This window comes from Aethalodelphis obliquidens, unplaced genomic scaffold (genome assembly GCF_003676395.1).
Source record: "Aethalodelphis obliquidens isolate GAN/ISIS:26980383/991018 unplaced genomic scaffold, ASM367639v1 scaffold71, whole genome shotgun sequence".
Lineage (NCBI taxonomy): Eukaryota > Metazoa > Chordata > Mammalia > Artiodactyla > Delphinidae > Aethalodelphis > Aethalodelphis obliquidens.
Genome location: NW_020838015.1, coordinates 8,341,925 through 8,363,949, shown reverse-complemented (window position 1 = coordinate 8,363,949; position 22,025 = coordinate 8,341,925). Strand labels below are relative to the sequence as shown.

At 37.8% G+C, this 22,025-nt stretch overlaps 1 protein-coding gene across 6 annotated transcripts in view; it reads right to left on the bottom strand.

Moving 5' to 3' along the window:
• JADE3 (jade family PHD finger 3) overlaps nt 1-22,025 on the bottom strand; it is a 151,343-nt gene that overhangs the window by 48,843 nt on the left and 80,475 nt on the right. For all 6 annotated transcript variants that reach the window (XM_027091369.1, XM_027091368.1, XM_027091370.1 and 3 more), the window contains 2 exons: nt 21,717-21,796; nt 5,226-5,383 (listed from right to left, as the gene is read on the bottom strand). In XM_027091369.1, coding sequence (XP_026947170.1) covers nt 5,226-5,383; nt 21,717-21,796 — 238 coding nt within the window. The remainder of the gene's footprint in view (nt 1-5,225; nt 5,384-21,716; nt 21,797-22,025) is intronic.

Genomic DNA, 22,025 nt, shown 5'->3' with positions numbered 1-22,025 from the left:
CAGCTAAAGATCCTGAATGGGGCAACGAAAATCCCGTGTGCCTCAACTAAGATCCGGTGCAGCCAAATAAATATTTTTTAAAAACCCTAGACTACGTAAAGAACTTTTACAATTCAACAATAAAAAGACAAATAGCCAAATTTTTCTAATGGGCAAAAGATGTGAATAATTTCTCCAAAGAAGAAATATATATAGGAGGTATGCATCAAAGCACCAAGTAAAAATGGGATATTCTAGAACTGCTGGTCAGGGGACTTTGTCACCCTTTTCACTAAAGGGTTAGATTTTCAGCAGCCAAAGGCAGCCATTCCAAAGTGAATGTGATAGAACATAAAGAGGTGAACTGAGATGATTCACTTTGCAGTTTGAACAGTAGTGTTTCACAGAAAGGGAAAAAAGATCAACCTTGTATTTTTCTGACCACATAAAGGCTTCTTCTCTTTGTAATAAAGCAGAAAAGCTCTCTTCCAAAAAGAATATACAACTGACTAATAAGCACATGAAGAAAAGATGCTCAACATCATTAGCCATCAAGCAAATGCAAATCAAAACCACAATGAGATATACTTCATACCTACTAGGATGGCCACAATAAAAAATACAGACAATAACAAGTGTTGGCTAGGAAGTGGAGAAAATGGAATCCTCATACAATGCTGGTAGGAATGTACAGTTGATCTTTGAACAAGACAGGGGTAATGGGCACTGACACTTCATGCAGTCAAAAATTCACACATAATTTACAGTTGGCCCTCCACATCTGTGGTTCTGGATCTGTGGATTCAACCACCCACAGACTGTGTAGTACTGTAGTATTTACTACTGAAAAAAAACCACGTATAAGTGGACCCGCACAGTTCAAACTCATGTGGTTCAAGGGTCAACTATAATATCTTTTGGTTGTTTGCTAATTTTCTTTCCTAATACCCACCTGCTTTCCTCTTTCCTTCCTTCATCCTATTCTCCTTACAATAGTAAACGTATATTGAAAACCTACTATTTGACGGTAAGGGTTCTGCTCTTGGGTACCTTATAGTCACATTTGTTGTCTTTCTTCCTTTTCTCTTCTAATCACATACTGTTGTGCCTTCATGTGCCCACTACCACATTTTATTACCATCTATACACTCCTTTATTTGTGATGATTGTTTATATATTTAAACATATATTTATAATTACATACATGGATGATACTTTTATTAACATTATTGAGGTATAAATTACATATTAAGCTGCATATATTTAAAATGTACAAATTAACAAGTTCCAACACACATATAAATTTGTGCAACCAGAATTACAACCAAGATAATAAATATATCCATCACCTCTAAAAGTTTCCTTGTATCCTCCTGCTCCACTGGCCACTTCCAAAAAACCACTGATCTGCTGTCACTAAAGCAGGTAGTCCTCGCTTTGCACAGTGGTACTGTACTGTAAAAATGACTGTGCAAACTGAAACTGTGAAAAGCAACCTTAATAATCAATGGGGAAAACTGTGATTGTTCAGTGACCTTTAAAATTTTTGTCAAAGCATTTTACTCTCTTACTGTTGGCTATAACTATATAGGAAAATAAAAAATAGTAAAACCAATATGTATTTAATACACTATAATTTGAAACACTGAGAATTTAAACTCTTTTATCTCTTTGTAAAAACTTATCAAGAGTACAGTGCTTGACTCCTTCTTTTAATTACAAAATTTATGACACAGAGCAAGCACCTTTTCTATGTCTTGGCAAGTTGTCATACTGCTTTATGAACTTGGATCAGTTTCCAACATTTGTCCTTTGTGCTTTGACTGTTGAAAAAATTTCTGAGAGTTCCATTAATGTGCAGTTTTTTTCTGGCATCATTTTCTCTGGGGCATCTTCATTCTTTTCATCACAATCACTTTCTTTATGTCCATAAGTTTGCCTTCATTAAGTTCCTCTAGCTGCATATCTAGTTCCTCTCAAACTGCAACAGTGTATCCACATTCCCATGGTCAACTATTTATTCTATAACTACATTTAGTTTGATTCAAATTTCTCTTCCAGTATCATCACTTTTTATTTCTTTAAATGTTTGGAAGAATTTTCCAGTGAAAGCATCTGGGCCTGGAGGTATTTTTAGGGAGAGTTTTTAATTACAAATTCAATTTCATTAATAGTTATGGGGCTCTTCAAATGATTATTTCACACTGGGTAAGTTGTGGTAATTTGTTCAGGTAACCCTCAGGAAGGCAGGAAAAAGAAACGAGAGAAATAAAAAACAGAGAACACACACATACACACATAATAAAATAAAATGGCAGACTTAAGCCCTAACATATCAATAATTACATTAAGTGTAAATGGTCTAAACCCATTAAAAGTCAGAGGTTGGCAGAATGGATTAAAAAACATGATCCAAATATATGCTGTCTACCAAAAACACACTTAAAATATAAGCATATAAGTAGGTCAAAAGTAAAATAATGGAGAGAGATATACAGTGCAAACGTTACTCAAAAGAAAGCAAGAGTGACAACATTAATATCAGATTAAGTAGCCTTCATAGCAAAGAAAATTACCAGAGACGGGGAGGAATATTACATAATGAAGAAACGATCAGTCCACCAATAAAACATAGCAATAGTAAATGTATGTGCACCAAACAACAGGGCTGCAAAATATCTGAAACAAAAACTGATTGAACTGAAAGGAGAAAAACACAATTCCCCGATTATAGCTGGAGACTTCAACCTCTGTCAGTAAGTGATAGAACAGACAGAAAATCATCCAGGATATAGAAGAACTCAACACCATCAACTAACAGGACTGAACTGACATTTATAGAGTGTTCCACTCAGCAGCAGCAGCACAGGCATTGTTTTCAAGCACCCACAGAACATGTACCATGATAGACTGTATCTTGGGTCATAAAATAAACCTCAACAAATTGAAACAAATTGGAATTATACAGAGTGTTCTCTAATACAATGGAATCAAAACTAGAAATCAGTAATAGGTAAGAAAATATCCAAATAAAGTATAATAGAGAGATAAGAAAATATCCAAGTAAAGTAAAAACCACACTTTTAAATAAAAGAAGTCCCAAGGGAAAAAAAGAAGGTGAAAGAAGTCTCAAAGGAAAAAATACACTAAAGTGAATGAAATGAAAATACAACACACCAAAATGTGTGGGACATAGCTAAAGCAGTGATGAGAGGAAAATTTTTAACACTAAATGCTCATATTGGAAAGAAGAAATGTCTCAAATCAATAAGCTAAGCTCCCAATTCAAGAAACTATAAGAAGAAGAGCAAAATAAATCCAAAGCAACTAAAATAATTGAAGTAATAGAGAGAAGAGCAGAAATAAATTAAAAACAGAAAAGATAATGAAACAAAAAGATGGCCTTGTGAAATGGTCAGTAAAAATGACCAACCTATAGCAAGTAAAAAAGGAGATAAAAATTGCCAATATCAGGTATGAAAGGGGGGATACTATTGTTTCATTTGCTTTAAGTGTACTCATAATTGCTCACTGAACCATTTTTATGATGGCTGCTTTTAAGTCTTTGTTAGATAATTCTAATATCTGTCACCTTGGTACTGGCATCTACTGATTATCTTCAAGTTGAGATCTTCCTAGTTTTTGATATGAGTGATTTTTTTCACTGGAGATTGGACATTTTGGGGATTATGCTATGAGACTCTGGATCTTCTTTAAAACTTTTGTTTTGACTGGCTTCCTCTGACACTGCTCTGGATGGAGATCAGGTTGGGGGTGGATATCATCTCATCACTGCCAGGTGATTGTATATGTCCTGGTTCACCATTTGGCCTGTGTTGACATCCGGGGCAGGGACTCTTTGTTACTACTGGGTGAAGCTGAGAGTTCTGGCTTCCCATTAGGCCTCCACTGATACCTCCTTTGCTGGGATTGATAAGAGCACCTTACTCCCTATGTGGCCTCCACTGATACCATGGGGTGGGGGGAGCAGGTGTCCTCATTACCTCTAAGGAGTGGTGAAAGTCTCCTCTGATAGTATGATAGATGGGAGGGAGAGGGATGCATCATTAATGCTGGTTTAAGGTGGAAGTCTAGGCTCCCCAGTTACTGCAACAGTATATAAAAATACTGACAATAAGGACATGAAAATGCCTGACTCCTATGTTCATTCATGATGCTGTTGTGATTTCTAGGAGGATGGTGGCAATGATGATGAACTAGTAAGGGTCCATAAGTGTACTGGGCAAGACTGTGAAGTTTTCCTTAACAGAACATAGACAGTCTCTCTGTGGGTGGGACAGCCTGGGCTTGGGTTTTTAGAAGTGATTTGACAAGCATTTCTGGAATATGACTAAGACCTAAGAACCTGCTGCTAGGGGCTGAGAATTCAAGAATGTGGTCTCTGACCTTTAAGAACCTAATATGTACTAGAAATAGATAGCTATACAATGAGATGTACCATTTCTCATAGTAACCAGCAGGTCCTACCAGCCCCTTTATCTGATTCTATTCCTTCCCTTTCCTTCCTTCCCTCACTCGCTCAAACTTATACCAAGCATTTTATTTCATGCTGGCCTTTGTGCAAAGCACTGGGAACACAAAGACCAGTAAGAAAAAGTGGCTTCCAAAACCAGTCATTACTCTTGAGGAGCTAAACTTACTACTTCCTCTGTCAGAAAAGTCCTCTCCTACTTAAACTTTCTTCTCAGGTCTTTGCAAATGAAGGCTGTGTGCTTATGGTCAACCTAATTATTCCAGTTACCCCCTTTCATTTGGGTTTATGCATTTTACAAACTCTGTATGTTTTGGTGCTCTGTTTACAGATGCTATCACTATGAAGCCCCTATTAAAATGAAGCAACTTGTCATGCAACTTAATAGGGTTATTATGGGGTTATGTAATTAATGTTCTGCTTCTCTTCAAAGGCTAATTAATAAATGCTACTGATTATTGTGTCAGACTGGGAAATCTTGGTCTCCAAAACCTTATAATTTCAGACTGGACTTCAAACAGTTTTATCCTGTGAATAGGTACATATATTATCCCTAAATAAACGACCTTGACTTCAACTACTGACCTATCCTAGGCTGGTATAATCTGCCATTGGTCTGAGTGAATTGCTGAACATGGTATGTGACTTTGCATTATAAATGTTTAATTAGCCACTCAAAGTCTCTCCTCAAGCAGCACACAGATAACCATAAGAGCATTCATCCCGTAAATCAAAGATACAAGCATAAAAATACCTGAGGGAAGGCTGTGGAACAGCGTCTGGACTGGCTGGTACCTGGACTCCCTTTTCCCATTCTTCCTTCCATGTATCCGCAAAGAGGTAATAACTGTCAGGATTAATATGGTGAGAGTCTGGAAGTTTCATCGCACTGATAAGGTCCTTCCGGAATACCTGGGAAGACATTGCATACACCTTGAGAAGATCATCACTATGGAACTAACACCATTTAATGTTCTCCTTTTAAAAAGACCATCCCCACCCACTCTGCACTTCAACAAGAGAGACATCTCTTTACTTCGTAAATGGCCAGATCAACTTCTATTTGTAAAGAGTCTGAAGTATTGACAGGGAAGCCAGCTTGTTCTGGATTTAATAAAGAGTAAAGGGGTACTTCCTGAGTTATTTTTCTGGGCTCCTTGAATTTAAATCAACAATACAGGTTACTCTTAAAGAGTCTGCGTAAAACAAACAATCCTTAACTCTCTCAAATTAAGCAACAAGTATCCTATGATAACTTATAATCCAGAGGAATGGATAAAGATGTGGTACATACATACAATGGAATACTACTCAGCCATAAAAAGGAACGAAAGTGGGTCATTTGTAGAGATGTGGATGGACCTAGAGAGTGTCATACAGAGTGAAGTAAGTCAGAAAGAGAAAAGCAAATATCGTATAATAACGTACATATGTGGAATCTAGAAAAATGGTATAGATGATCTTATTGGGAGACTGGGATTGACACATATACATTATTGATACTATGTATATATAAAATGGACAACTGATGGGAAAATGCTGTATAACACAGGGAACACAGGGAACTCACCTAGTGCCCTGTGGTAACCTAAATGGGAGGTAAGTCCAAAAGGGAAGGGATAACTGTATGTGTATGGCTGATTCATTTTGTGGTGCAGTGGAGGCTAATACAACATTGTAAAGCAACCATACTCCAATAAAAATTAATTTTAAAATAAATAAATAACTTATAATCGTTTATTTAGCTATCACCTAATTTTAAAATTTACTTAGACATAATTTTAGTCTTACAGAGAAGTTACAAAAATAGTACAGAGCTCCCACATACCCTTCACATAGTTCCCTCTAATGTTAACATCTCACATAACCAGAGTACAATTACCTAAACCAGGAAATTAACATTACTATAATACTATAATTAATCTACAAAACTTATTCAAATTTTACTAATTTTTCCCCTAATGTCCTTCTGTTCCAGGATTCAATCCAGGATCCCACACTGCAGCAGCTGTCATGTCTCCTTAGTATCCTCCAATTTGTGATAGTTTCTCAGTCTTTCCAGACCTCGACACTTCTGAAGAGTACTGGTCATATATTTTATAGAATGTCCCTACAATCTGGGTTTGTCTGATGTTTTCTCACCGAGGTTATTCAGTTTTGAGCAAAAATGCCATAGAAAGGTTGCTGTGACCCTCTTATCCCATTATATCAGGAATGTATGATCTCAATGTCTTATTAGTGGTGATGTTAAACTTTATCAGTTGGTTAAGGTAGTGTGTCTCGCTGGTTTTCTCAGCTGTTAGGTTACTATATTTTCCTTTGTAATTAATAAATATCTTAGAGGAGATACTCTGAAATCATAAAAACATCCTGTTTCTCCTCAAACTGTCATGGACTAATTTTAGCATCCACGAATAGATACCTTGCCTGTAACAGTTATTACTGTGGTATTCTAATGGTGATTTTCTATTTCCCTCAGTTCTAGATTTATTAATTGGAATTCCTCTGTAAAAGAGACCTGCCCCTTCTCCCTTATTTATTATTTGTTTGTTTGTTCATTCGTTCGTTCATTCATTCATTCAATTATTTATTTATATCATTATAGACTCATGGATCTATTTTATTCTTTGGGTTACAATTCAGTATTATTGTTGTTTATTTTGATGCTTAAATTGTTCCACCTTTGGTCACTGGGAGCTCTTTCAGTTTGGCTTGCACCTGTGCTCTTTTGACACATCCCACCCCTTTTTGAGTATTTCCTTAACTTCCTGCATTACAACATACCCCAGGCGTGTTAATATCCTCCACCTGATTATAAAAGCTATTGATTTTTATATGTTAACTTCATATCCTGCCACCTTACTAAATTCTTTTATGGCCTGAGTTAGTTTTATCATTGACTTTCCTAAGGTTTTCTAAATATACTATTGCATCATCTGCAAACAGAATTTTGCATCATCTTTACTTGGTCTTATGTCTCTAATTGGTTTCTCTTGTTTAACTGCACTGACTAATACCTCTACTGATATTTGGAATAGTAATGGGGATAGTGGGCATATCTGTCTTCTCACTGAAATTAGTGGAAATGCCTCTAGTGTTTCCCCATGAAATAAGATACTAGGTTGAAGACTATGTCATATTTATGTTATAATGTTAAGAAAGTATCTTACAGTTCCTATTTTCTTGAATGTTTTATAATGCCTAAGTACTGAATTTTATTAAAGACTTCTTTAGCATATATGGAAATAATTATATAGTTCTCTCCTTAGATATATTAATATGCTATATGATAATATTAGATTTCTTAATACTGAAACTTGCATTTCTAGAATGAATATCTATTTGGTCATGATATATTATTTTCTTAATATGGTATTATATTCGTTTTCTAATATTATTTTTGTATCATTCTCATGAGTGATATTTATCTGCAGTTTTCTTTCTTTCCTTTTTTCTGGTATTGTCTTTGTCTTTTAGATTTAGGTATCAGCGTTTTGCATGCTTCATAAAGGGAATTAGGACATTTTCCTTGCGTTACAATGCTCTAGAATAATCTGAGAATTATTGGGACTATCTGGTCCCTATGAAACCATCTGGACTTGGTGCTTTTTAGTGGGGTAGTTCCTTATTAATTTTCTCTACCTTTTTGGAAATTGATCTCTTTAAGCTTTCTACCTCCAATGGGGTCAATTTTGGTAATCTGTATTTCCATGGTAAGTTATCTATCTTATCCAGGTTTTCAAATTTATTTGTACAGAGGCTTGCAAAGTATACACAGTTACAGCAACCTAAGTGTCCATCGACAGATGAATGGATAAAGATGTGGCACATATATACAATGGAATATTACTCAGCCATAAAAAGAAACGAAATTGAGTTATTTGTAGTGAGGTGGATGGACCTAGAGTCTGTCAAACAGAGTGAAGTAAGTCAGAAAGAGAAAAACAAATACCATATGCTAACACGTATATATGGACTCTAAAAAAAATGGTTCTGAAGAACCTAGGGGCAGGATGGGAATACAGGAATAAAGACGTAGACGTAGAGAATGGGCTTGAGGACATGGGGAGGGGGAAGGGTAAGCTGGGACGAAGTGAGAGAGTGGCATGGACTAATTTATACTATCAAATGTAAAATAGATAGCTAGTGGGAAGCAGCCACATAGCACAGGGAGATCAGCTTGGTGCTTTGTGACCACCTAGAGGGGTGGGATAGGGAGGGTGGGAGGCAGATGCAAGAGGGAGGAGATATGGGGATGTATGTATATGTATAGCTGATTTACTTTGTTATAAAGCAGAAACTAACACAGCACTGTAAAGCAATTATACTCCAATAAAGATGTTAAAAAAACATAATGGAAAAGAATATGAAAAAGAATATATATATGTATAACTAAAGTCACTTTGCTGTACAGCAGAAATTAACATTGTAAATCAACTATACCTCAATAAAATAAAAAAAAATGCTTTTCCAGGAAGAAAAACAAAAACAGAAACAAAGTATAGACAGCTCCACTTTGCACAGCAGTGTGCACAGGGGTGAGGAGGACACAAATGATATGCTTACTGTGGCAGCCAAGAGGCTCCCAGTGCGAGCCTTAACCTTACCCCTGGCAAAGGATCCCTAGCTGTGTGGAAAGTTCAAAGGCCAGAGGTAGGGGATGATGATATGGGTACAGCTAAAACTTGGACTTACAGAGACAAAGAGATTCCCTATAGTCCATTTTCTGCACCTTAAGCACAGTTAGGTACTGACAATATGGGAATGAATACCCATCTAAAGTTTGATGTACAGTTATCCTCTGACTGAACGGGCTCCTGCGTGATTGACAGGCACAGAAATGTACTCACAAGCCTGGGAACATGACTTAAATTGCTGTGGCAACTTAGGCTTTGTGATTCTGCCTTTTCAAGAACAGGAAAGAAGAATGCCATGAGTTCTTCAGCTAACCTGGTACTGATTTCACTGATGAAGGCCCAGTTAATGCCTAAACAATGAGGGAATAAACTTTCATATAAAAGCATACATACACTGATATATACCTCACCTACTAAGTGCTAATTCTGAAAAAAAAATCAAACAACCACTTGCAGGTTTAAGGTAAATGTGTCTACATCTCTGGATTATCAAAGGAAGAGATGCCATCAAGCAAACATTTTAGCCTTTAATGCTAATCAACGTTCTCTGAAGAGAAACACTGTCCAAGTTATGTGTAACACGAAAGTTGAAGCACAGTGCATGGTACAAGAAAGCAATTAATTCTCAGTTGGTGTAGTTCTGTTTAAACTGACATTTCACAGAGTACAGGACTGAACTATCACATAATCGAATGATGTCATTTAAATGCATAAGGACTCATTCCATTTGCTATTCTGCAGGGACAACTCTACAAATGCCTGTTGGTTTCATTTAGGGAAGATTTAGAATGAATAATATGACCTGAGCAGGAAACCAACGTTAAACATGCTGGTGTCGAGGTGGCAACAAAATGACTTTCCTACCAAGAATCCTAACCAATTAAAGTTAATTGGGTACTGTGCAGGGAGAAAGCTAAGTCTATAGCAAACAGAAAACCGGTGGTTTACTACATAATGCTTTGTATAAGGAGGTAAGAGAGGATCACAGACATATCCATTAACATGTTTTGCACAGAGCTCAGTGTTCTGGGTGGCTAGTTGGAGAAACTGAATCACCATTTTGCTGAACACTCTGATCCATTTCTATAAATTACCAGAGTGCCTTTAATGAGACAGTGGTTAAGACACGGTGGCAATTTACAATTGTGCTCAACTACTGCCTGTGGGAAATCCTACCTTAGCTCTGCAAAGAATACTAGAGCCAAGTATTTTTCAACCTCATAAAATATTTCATTATTTTCCATACAATACACTTCTCAAAATAAATCAACTGATTGCAAAATCATGCTTTGGGATTAACAATAATCACACAGCATAAGCCATGTCTTCATACTTGATATAACTGCTTATGAAAGTCTGTTTTGTAGAGTTTCCTAAGTAGCCTGGAAACATATTGCAGTGGGCTGAATGGTGGCCCCCCAGAAGATATGTCCACATCCAAATTTCTGGAACCTGTGAATGTTACCTTATATGAAATGGGATCTCTGCAGATATAAATAACTTAAGGATTCTGAGATGAAAGGATCATCGTGGAATATCCAGGTGGGGCTTAAATCCAATAAAAAGTGTCTTTATAACAGAAAGGCAGAGGGAGATTTGAGACAGAAGAGGAGAAGGGATTATGACCATGGAGGCAGAGACTGGAGTGATTCATTAATCCACAAGTCAATAAATGCTGATAGCTATCAGAACCTGGAAGAGGCAAGGAACGGAATCTACCCTAAAGTCTTTGGAGGGAATGCAGTCTGGCTGATTTTGGACTTCCGGCCTCTAGAACTGTGAGAAAATAAATTCCTGCTGTTTTAAGCCACCCAGTTTGTGGTAATTTGTTATAGCAGCCCTAGGAAACTAATACACACATTTACCAAACAGAAGAGTAACTTGAAGACTCTAGACAAAGAGGCCAATGAAATCTGGCCCTTGTCCATTGCTTCAGAAATAGTAAACTTCCAGGGAACAGGCACTCTGTGAAGTCTGGGGAACCTCGGACTGCAGAAATACCAATCAACTCATACCTATTTTTCTTAAGCAAATGAAGGCTAAATCCAATGACTACTGTAAACTTCCCTTCCACCTTTAGAAAAAAATAGACTTACATGGTAAGCCTGATTTCAATTTTACAAGCTAGCCAGATTAAACAGCATCAGATCCAAGGTTTCTAGAGAAGCATTTTTACTCAAGGCAGAGTGCAAGAGTCTGCCTTATCTTGCTGTAGAAGTCAAACATTTCAAGTATGAGGCAGAACATAAAATGCTGAAGAGGGGATAGGAATTTAAGTTCAGTACTCAGGAAGATATCTGCAAAGTGATATGAAATACATTTACCAGACTGGTCTCATGAATCTGCTTCTGGTAAGAAAAGTCATTTTTAAAGGTTTATAAAATAAACACAGGCAAAATAGTTACAGTGTATCCTGGGTAGAGGTATGAGCTTTATATACATATAGTAGCACACACATACATGCATATTTGTATATATTTTCATAAACAATAAAAGGATAAACGAAGAACTAAAAAATAATAAACAGCACAGAGGAAAGGGGAGAAAATAGGGAGAAGAGAGACAAAAGCTGAATCTTTCTGAATGTATTTTGTTTCATAGTTCGATATTTGAACCAGGTAAATGTTTTATATGGTAAAAAGTGAAATTAAAAATGTTTAGGGGACTTCCCTGGTGGTGCAGTGGTTAAGAATCCACCTGCCAATGCAGGAGACATGGGTTCAAGCCCTGGTCCGGGAAGATCCCACATTTCACGGAGCAACTAAGCCCGTGCACCACAACTACTGAGCCTGCGCTCTAGAGCCTGCAAGCCACAACTACTGAGCCCACACACCTAGAGCCCGTGCTCCACAACAGGAGAAGCCACCACAATGAGAAGCCTGTGCACCACAACGAAGAGTAGCCCCTGCTCACCACAACTACCCCGCTCGCCACAACTAGAGAAAGCCTGCACACAGCAACAAAGACCCAACTCAGCAAAAAATAATAAATAAATAAATAAATTTATTTAAAAAAATTTTCTTTAGGACTTCCCTGGTGGTGCAGTAGTTAAGAATTCATGTGCCAATACAGGGGACACGGATTCAAGCCCTGGTCCGGGAAGATCCCACATGCCGAGGAGCAACTAAGCCCGTGCGCCACAACTACTGAGCCTGTGCTCTAGAGCCCGTGAGCCACAACTACTGAAGCCTGCATGCCTAGAGCCCATGCTCTGCAACAAGAGAAGCCACCACAATGAGAAGCCTGCGCACCGCAATGAAGAGTAGCCCCCGCTCTCAGCAACTAGAGAAAGCCCATGAAGCAACGGAGACCCAATGCAGCCAAAAATAAATAAATTTAAAAAAGAAAAGAAATAGGAAAAGCGTTACAAAAAAAAAAAATCTTTAAAGAGAGGAATATGGGTCCCGGGACAGACTGCCTGGATTGGTCTACTGGTTTCACCACTTACTAGTTTGGGAAGCTGTCTAAATTCTCCATGTTTATTTACTTATTTGTAAAACAAGGATAAGAACACTTACCTCATAGGGGTAGTTGTAGGGATTAAATAGGTGAATTTATGTAAAGGTCTTAGCATGGTATTGGGCTCATTGTAACTGCTAAATAAATTCTAGTTGCGGTTATTTTATTATCATCATCATAGTCTCAGCTTTAGTTCTAAAAGCAGAAAGAAGTATATAGCTGAATTCTCCTCTCTAGTCCATAAAGTAATTGTTGATGGATAAAAGGAGATGTGAGTTCAGGGCTCAACTAAAACATGCATGGTTTGACTCCCAAAGACAGTGTTCCCAAGCAAGAGCTCCATCGAGAACTTTAACCAACATTCTATAGGTCATGCGGTAATACAGAAACTTCACAAAATGAAACATGGCTATTCGTTGCTAAATTAAAGATTGTGAATGAGGGATCTGGATGTTGACATTGACCTAGGTAATGAAGTTGAGAAGTTTTACAAGTTCTTAACTGTGTGCCTATTTTATATGCACTGGTAGTTTCCCCAAAAGTTCCTGAAACAAAAATGCTTTGTACTTACCAGATATCTGCTCATTTATGGTCAAAGAGGGGATTCACAGGCTAACATACAGCCCAGAAGCTATGCCAAGTCCAACAGTGCATGCACATCTTGGCCTCTCAGATGCTTGCAGAAACAAAGGAGGCCTCACTATGAATTCAATTAGAATATCAATGCTTAACCTGCCAGAGCCACAAAATGAAAATGCCCTTCATGGACAGCTCTGGCTTTTACTGTTCTCATTAACATCTCTCAGTGGGCAGTTTCTTATAAGCACAGCTAGTCTGAACATTTCTGTGACATTTTTTAGAGGAAAAGCCAAAACATGTGCTTCCTGTATGACACAAAGGGGAACACTGTCTGGTCCATGTATAATGAAGCAGAGAGATTGATCAGTTTTGATTCATAGTCACTAAATCTGAAATACATAACTGACGACAAACAGATGTCACCCCCAAAGCATTAAAAAACAGCTGCAAACACGGTAACTCTATTTAATCAAGAGGAATTAACCGTAAGTGATTTTCTTAGAATTATACAATCTTAAGGCAAGAAAAGATTTTTCAGGTTATCTAAAAGAATCAACCACTTAAAGCAGAGAAAACCTAGCAAAGAATACAAGCTTGTTTTTATATCAACAAAAGTAGCCAGTGTTGTCAAGATACTGTGTCCCACGTTGGTTTTTCCAATGAAGCAAAACTTATTCAATTTCTAAGTTTAAAACTTTAAAAATCATGGAAATACTTTTCAGATAGTTTAAATAATTCTTAGGTTTCTTATAAAGAATAAATAGGACATTTCTGATGGCTAATGGGCTGACATCAACTGGAACATCGATTCCCGTAAAGCAATGTACTTTTGGGCTGCTTAGGTAGGTTTGATTATTCTCCTTACCCTGTATCAGAGGCATATACATCCTGTTAATGGAGGAGGAGGAACAATTGAGTCTGACTTGGAGATGTGAGCAATTTTCATACAAGAGATGACAACTGAGGTTTGCTTTGAAAGTTTTTCTCCCATTCCTCAATGTCCCTTTTTGTGCAGTAAGTGTGCATTTGCAAGCTTAGTACTTTTTATCTGCTGTGGGTCAGAAAACCAAATAATCAAGCTTGTTAGAAATACAGGTAAAGTATCTATTTGAGAGTATGCAGTGTTCTCTGCTGAGTTAAAATATATGAGCTTTCACTCTGTTGCTATGAAAGTCTTAGATATAATAAATGAGACTCTGGGCCTAGAGAAGATATGCAGTCAATCTTTTAAGATAGGTTGATATATTTTATAGACCAGTCAGACTAATATTAGGTGAAAATATGCAGGCTTTTGAGAAAGAATAAAAGACTTTTTAATATATTCAAATTGGTCATCTAGTACTATGAGCTTTTTCTAGGGCAATTAGCTTTTTAAAAACATCTTTTAGAATAGGAGACCTTTTGAGAATCAGATGAAGGCTACTAGCTCAGAAAAAAAATACACATAAAAACATACCCTTAAAAGTCTGTATACAATTTTCAGAAGGTCCCAAAGCCCCTGAACCGTATGTGGAATTCACACACCCCTAGGAAATACTCCTCTAGAGGATAACTCAGGGAGGCACACACAGGAATCTCACCAAAGCACTAAACATCAAAGAAAATATTTGTCTATCAATGCAGCCAATTAAGCCCTAGTGAAAAAGATCATTTATATTGCACTTCAATGACTAAAAAATAAGGTTTCATCTTGGACCTGTAGAGAGTCAGAAAAAAGAAATTCTCATCTTTACAAGAAGAAAAAGGCAGGAGAGGCAGCAAATTAACGAGTTTTTGTGAAACCATTAGAGAAATGAGTCACAGGACAAATAGTCAAACTCAAAGAGAGGCAAGCACGCCTGCAGGGAGACACAGGACAGGAGCATTTCCTTACTTGGGGCAGAAGCCACAGCAGGAACATTAAACTAGAAATTCTGATGAATCTCTGGGGGCTAAGTGGGGCCTACTATGAGAATATGAAGTTTCTGGGGGCTGTAGTCATAGGGGGTTCCCACCTTCTTGTAAGCTTTTTCTCTAGAAACCCAGGAGGCCACTCACAGGGAAGATGGGGGAGAACCTGGAGAAAAAGCTCCCCCAGTGGTGCTGTCTGGGTCGCTGGTGCTCAGTGTCCTGGCTCCCTTATTGAACAAAAGGCTTCATCTACAGAGGAAGGATTTCAAGTGAGGGCACTGGACTAGTGCTGTGGGAAGGGAAAAGCACCCAGCCTCAGCTTCCCTGTGTTACTCAACAGAGAAAAAAGCCTTCATCTGCAGGAGAGAAAACTTCAAGGACATAGACTGAGAATACCAGAGGATACCTGCTGCAGGCATTCAGGAAAATAGTGGGCAGGGGCAAAAATGCTCTATCCCTGAAGGCTACCTCCCCAACCTCACCCCCAGACACAGGACCACTACACACCCCAAAGACTGAGACATAATCAGAAGAGTAGAGAACACCACCCCTCCCTCATACCCTACCACCACACTAAAGCCTCCAGTGATAACAGTGGCTTACAGCTAGGAGAGCTGTAGAAGACAAAATCTCTCTGAGGACAAGCACAAGGGGAAAAGTCAAGAGACGAGACAAAAACAAAGTTATCTGAGGAATTCCAAGTCTCTGGTACCCATAGCAATAACAAATTTCAAACACTCTTGTACACTGCTGGTGGGAGTGTAAACTGATGAGACCCCTTTGGAAGATAGTCTGGCATTCCCTCAAATGGTTAAACAGAGTTACTATGAGACTCAGCAATTCTACACCTAGGTGTTTTTGAAAACATATGTCCACCTAAAAACGTGTATATGAATGCTCACAGCAGCATTACTCATAATACTCCAGAAATGGAGACAACCCAAATGTCTATCAACTAATGAATGGATTTTTAAAATGTGATATATGCATACAATGGAGTATCATTTAGTCATAAAAAAGAAATGAAGTACTGATACATGCTACAGCATGAATGAACTTTGAAAATGTTATGTTAAATGAAAGAAGCCAGACACAAATAGCCATATATTGTATTATTCCATTCATATGGAATGTCCAGAATAGGCAAAACTGTAGAAACAGAAATTAGATTAGTGGTTGCCAGTGGCTGGGAGTAGGGGCCCAGGGAGTTAACTGCTAATGGATAGGGAGTTTCTTTCTGGGGTGATGAAAATGTTCTAAATTTAGACTGTGGTAATGGTTACCCAACAACTCTGTGAATATACTAAAACCCACTGAATTATACACTTTAAGTAGATGAACTGTATGCTGTACGAATTATATTTCAAAAAGATGTTAAAATGTCTTTTAAAAAAGAACAATTGTTGTGGCATCAGTGGACATCACCTGAGAGGCTTTGACATCCACTCCCACCCAGCAATAATAAGGCATTCCTCCTCCTCAATGTGATACCAGCAGAGACTGGGTAGGGAGCCTGGACTATCACCACTGCCCATCAGTAATGCAGTACCCCTTACCACACCACTGCCCCTGCTATCAGTGGAGGTAACAAAGTGGGGATTTCCACCCCTGCCAAGTAGTAATGAGCCAACCTTCCCCCTTCCCAGAGGGATAACAGAACTACCTTCCTAGAGAGATAATAGAACTAGGATGGGGAGCCTAGGAATTGTGTAACTGGTGGTAAAAAGTCAGTGTCTCTCTTCCCCACTGGTGTGGTTATTATGGAAGCCTGCTAAAACAGATTTAAATAAGACTTAGTGTCTGATAACATAATACCAAAAAACAAAACAAAACAAAACAAAACAAAAACCCAGCCCAGGATGCAACAGGAAATCGTTCATAATACTAAGAACCAGGAATAAGAGACCATCAACAGATACCAGCACTGAGATGACACAAATGTTGGAATTATCTGACAAGGATTTTAAAGCAGCCACCATAAAAATGCTTCAACAAGAAATTACAAACACTTTTGAAACAACAAAAAAAGAAAGTTTCAGCAAAGAAATAAGAAGATACAAAGAATAACCAAATGGAAAATTTGAAATGGAATAATATAATAACTGAAATAAACACATAGGATAGGTTCAATAGAATAATGGAATTAACAGAATAAAGAAACAGGGAAAAAGAGAAATTAATCTAACCAACAGAAAGAATATACACTGAAAAAACAGGAAGAGTCTGAAGGACCTGTGGGAAATAACAAAAGATCTAGCATTCATGCAGTTGAAGTCTCAAAAGAAGAAAAGAAAAAAAGGTGGAGCTGAAAAATAGCTGAAGAAATAATGGCTGAAAATTTCCCAAATTTGGCAAAAGATATAAACTTAGATTCAGGAAGCTGATCAAAGCCCAAACAGGATAAACCCAAAGAAATCCATGCCCAGGCATGGATTTCTAAAGTTTTCTTTGGAAAACTAAAGACAAAGAAAAATCTTGAAGGCAACTGGAAAAGAAATGACTGATTACCTACGGGAGAGCAACCATTTGAATGAGAGCGATCTCTAATTAGAAACCATGGAGGCAAGAAGGAAGTAGCACATTTTTCAAGTGCCGAAAGAAAAGTTCTGTCAAACCAGAATTCTATATCAAGTGAAAATAACCTTCAGGTAAAACCAAAACATTCTCAAATGAAGGAAAACTAAGAGAACTTATCACCAGCAGACTCCCCCTAAAAGGACAGCTAAAGGGAGTTCTTCATATAGAAAGGAAATAAACAAAAGGAAAGTTGGAACATCAGGAATAAAGGAAGAACAAGAGAATAAAAATACGGGTAAATATAATAGACTACCCTTTTCCTCTTGAGTTTTATAATAATATTTTACTGTTGAAGCAAATATTCTAACATTGTCTAATGTAGTTCTCAATGTATGTAGAGAAAATATTTAAGACAACTATATGATAAAGGTGGGGGTGGGGTGGATAAACAAACCAAATGGTGGTAAGCTTCCTTTACTTCAAAGTGGTAAAATGTAGAGATCAGGAGACTGATGTCATGTTTGTTAAAGGCCCTCCCTTTTAAAGGTTGCTTCCCAAGAGCAACCACTAAAAATCTACACAAAGATATACCCTTAAAACCACCATAGAAAAATCAACATGGGGGAATTCGCTGGCAGTCCAGTGGTTAGGACTCTGCACTTTCACTGCTGAGGCCCCAGGTTCAATCCCTGGTTGGGGAACTAAGATCCTGTAAGCTGTGCAGTGCAGCCAACAAAAAAAAAAAAAGAAAGAAAAAGAAGAAGGAAACTCAACATGGAACTTAAAAAAATGTTCAAGTAATCCACAAGAAGACAGAAAATAAAAGAGGAACAAAAAACCCAGAGAAAACAAACAGAAGAATAGTAAAATGGCAGACTTAAACCAAACAGTAGTAAAAGTTACATTAAATATAAATGTTTTAAATATGCCAATTAAAAGACAGAGATTGAAAGAGTGGATTAAAAAATGACCCAACTATATATCATCTGCAAGAAACTCATTTCAAATAAAAATTATATGTATAAATGAAAAGTGAAAGGATGGAAAAAATATACCATATACCATGTAAACAGGAATCAAAAGAAAGCCAGAAATGATATTAATATTAGATAGTATAGACTTCAGAGCAAACAAAATTACCAAAGACAAAGAGGGACATTACATGATGATAAATTCACCAAGAAGATATAGCAATCTTAAATATGTATGCACCTAACAACAGACCTTCAAAATACACAAAGCAAATTTGATAGAACTGAGAGGAGAAATACCCAAATCCACAATTACAGTTGGAGACTGCTACAGCCCTAACTGAACAACTGATAAAACTACTAGGCAGAAAATAAGCTGGGATACAGAAGAACACCATCAACCAATAGGACCCAACAACAGTGGAATACACATTCTTTTCAAGTGCCCATGAAACATTCACCAAGATAAACCATATCTTGGGCCAGAAAACAAACCTTGACACATGTAAAAGAACTGAAACATACAGACTATGTTCTCTGACAAAAATGAACTCAAACTAGAAATCAATAACAGAAAGATAGCAATAAAAGTCTCCAAACGCTTGGAAACTAAACAACACACTTCTAAATAATCCATGGATCAATGAGGAAGTCTCAAGGAAAATAAAAATATTGAAATGGATGAAAATGAAAATAAACATACCAAAATTAATGTGGTGCAGCTAAAGTAGTATTTAAAGGGAAATTTATAGCACTAAAATTCTTATACTAGAAAAAAGGAAAAATTTCAAATAGCCTAAGCATCTACCTCAAGAATCTAGAAAAAGTACAAAATAAAACTGAAGCAAGAAGGAAGAAAATAATAAAAGTAAGAGCAGAAATCAATGGAAATTGAAAAGAGAAAAATAAGAGAGATGATTTCACTGATATATAGAATAATTTGAGCAATACAATATATTATGTAGTACTGGATTATAACCCAAAGTATAAAATAAATATATGTCAGTCCATACTGATATAAATAAGTTATTAAATAAAAATTTTAAATGAAGGCAGCATCCAAGGAGGTTCTTACAATTGCTTAATTTTGGGAAACAATCAGATTATCTAATAAAAAGCTCTTGGCACAGAAAATTACAATAAATGGTACCTATGAGAGGTAGGCGTGATAACATCCATGTTATAATGACAAAACAAATGATTTCAGAGAGATGAAATAAACCAGCCAAGCAACACATGGAATCAATCTTTTCTAATGCCAAGGCTGGTTTTGTCCTACAATATCAGGTTCTCTCTTTTATAATAGAATGGGACATATAAATGAAAAAATTTGCTTCCAGTAGCCCAGGTCCCCTATCTCTTGCAACAAAAGACTGATATTCTCACTGACTCGGAGGCAGCAGGCCTTAAGACTCAAAGCTCTTGAGTCACTTTATGTTCGAGGACTGGCTGTCCTAAATGGGAAAGTAGCAAGGTTTCTTTCTCACCATTCTGTAGTCAAAGCCTCCTCTGGATAGGTGGGAAATTTGTTCTGCTCCTGTTTATGTGCGTTTTATTCCCTAAGTTTTTCTGCATGACACAGACACATATAAATACACACTGATATTCTACTCTGCCCAGAAAGGTCCCTGGCAAAAGGTGAAAATGAAAAGTGACCTCTGAGAAAGGGAGAAATGCTCTCTCTGGCTAACACCCTAAAGCAATGCCGCCCCCCCCGCACCACCACTTGCATGAGGGCAGGTGGAACCTGGACTTGTTTCTAATCAACAGAATATGTCAGACATGATGGGATGTCACTCCCTCGATTAGGTTATGTTATGTGGCAAATGTAATGGGATGCCATTCTCATGATTATGTTATATAAGACTCAGTCTTGGGCTTCCCTGGTGGCGCAGTGGTTGAGAGTCCGCCTGCCGATGCAGGGGACACGGGTTCGTGCCCCAGTCCAGGAGGATCCCACATGCCGCGGAGCGGCTGGGCCCGTGAGCCATGGCCGCTGAGCCTGCGCATCCAGAGCCTGTGCTCCGCAATGGGAGAGGCCGCAACAGTGAGAGGCCTGCATACCGCAAAAAAAAAAAAAAAAAAAAAAGACTCAGTCTTAGCAGACTGGAGTAAAAGACTCTCCCCTAGCTGGCTTTGAAAAAGTAAGCTGCTGTGTTTTGAGATGATCTATGGAGAAGGCCACATGGCAAAGAACTACAAGCAGTCTCTAGGAGTGGAGGGTGGTACTCTACCAAAAGTCAATGAAAAAACAGGGACCTCAGTCCTCCAGCTGGAAGGAGATGAATTCTGCCAACAATCTGAATGAGCGTGGAAGCAAATTCTTCCCTAGTCAAACTTCCAGATGAGAACACAGCCCAGCCAGCACACTGATTACAGCCTTGAAAGACCTTGAACAGAGAGAACCCAGTCATGCTGTGCCCAGACTCCTGACCCACAGAAACTGAGATAATAAATGTGTGCTGCTTTAAGCCAATAATTTTGTGATATCGTATAATGCAGCAACAGTTAACTAATACATTCCCTTTTCCTTTGCAGCCAAGGAAGACTACTCATAGTAGAAGTGAAGATAGACAAGGTCAGTTTCTCATCATTTAATTATCACAGAGGAAAGTCTGTAGGATTCATAAAACAATTACCAAATCCAGGTGCAACCCTGGCACTTTGCTGCCCTTGAAGCAGAAGACGACTAGCCTCACAAGGACTGGCCCATTTTTCCTGGCCTGGTGGTAGTGCTCTGAAGGCTGTGAGGACATACCATAGCCCAGATCTCCAATCCAGTCCTTTCCTTCTCTATCCACAACTTCCTCATCTATCCTTTCCTGCACTGCCTCCCACCTGCCAACTTAGCTCTTTCCTATCATAGGCCAGATCTTTGGCTCTTTTGGTCCTTCCCAATTCTCCAAATCTGGCTCCCTTTGACTTCTTGGCTAGGAGAGGATTTATATTCTAAAGCCATGCACTTAGGTGTCATCACCAAAATGAAAGCACAGTGAAGGTTACTGTTTTCCCCAAAGGAAAAAGGAAACGGAATCTTTCTTGAAAAACAAAAAAGTTCATCAGAAAACAAGCCTATCCATTGGCATGTAGTTTACTCCTCACGTCTCCAAGATCTGGGTATTGTAGATATGTAGGCAGAAGGTAGCTATCTGTCTATTTTTTAAGTCTTAAGAATTTAATATCTGATCTCACCTCAGCAGGTTTCTTGTGTTCATTTGGAATTTTTGACTTGCTCCTATACATTGAGCCAGAAGTAAAGGAAGTGGAAGGACCTGCAAAAGATAATTAGAAAAACATACTGAGACTTATTACCTGCTATTATAACTAAATGTCATCCAAAAGAATATGAAATATATGGTGGAGAAGAGCACAGTGACCTCATACCACTGAAGAAAACAGTTAAATTGCAACCAAAAAAGTTTCATAATGGAGTTTAATGACATTTATGGGTGACATCCCAGGGTGCAAAAGCTTCAACAGTGCTAACGCTGAGGAGATTCA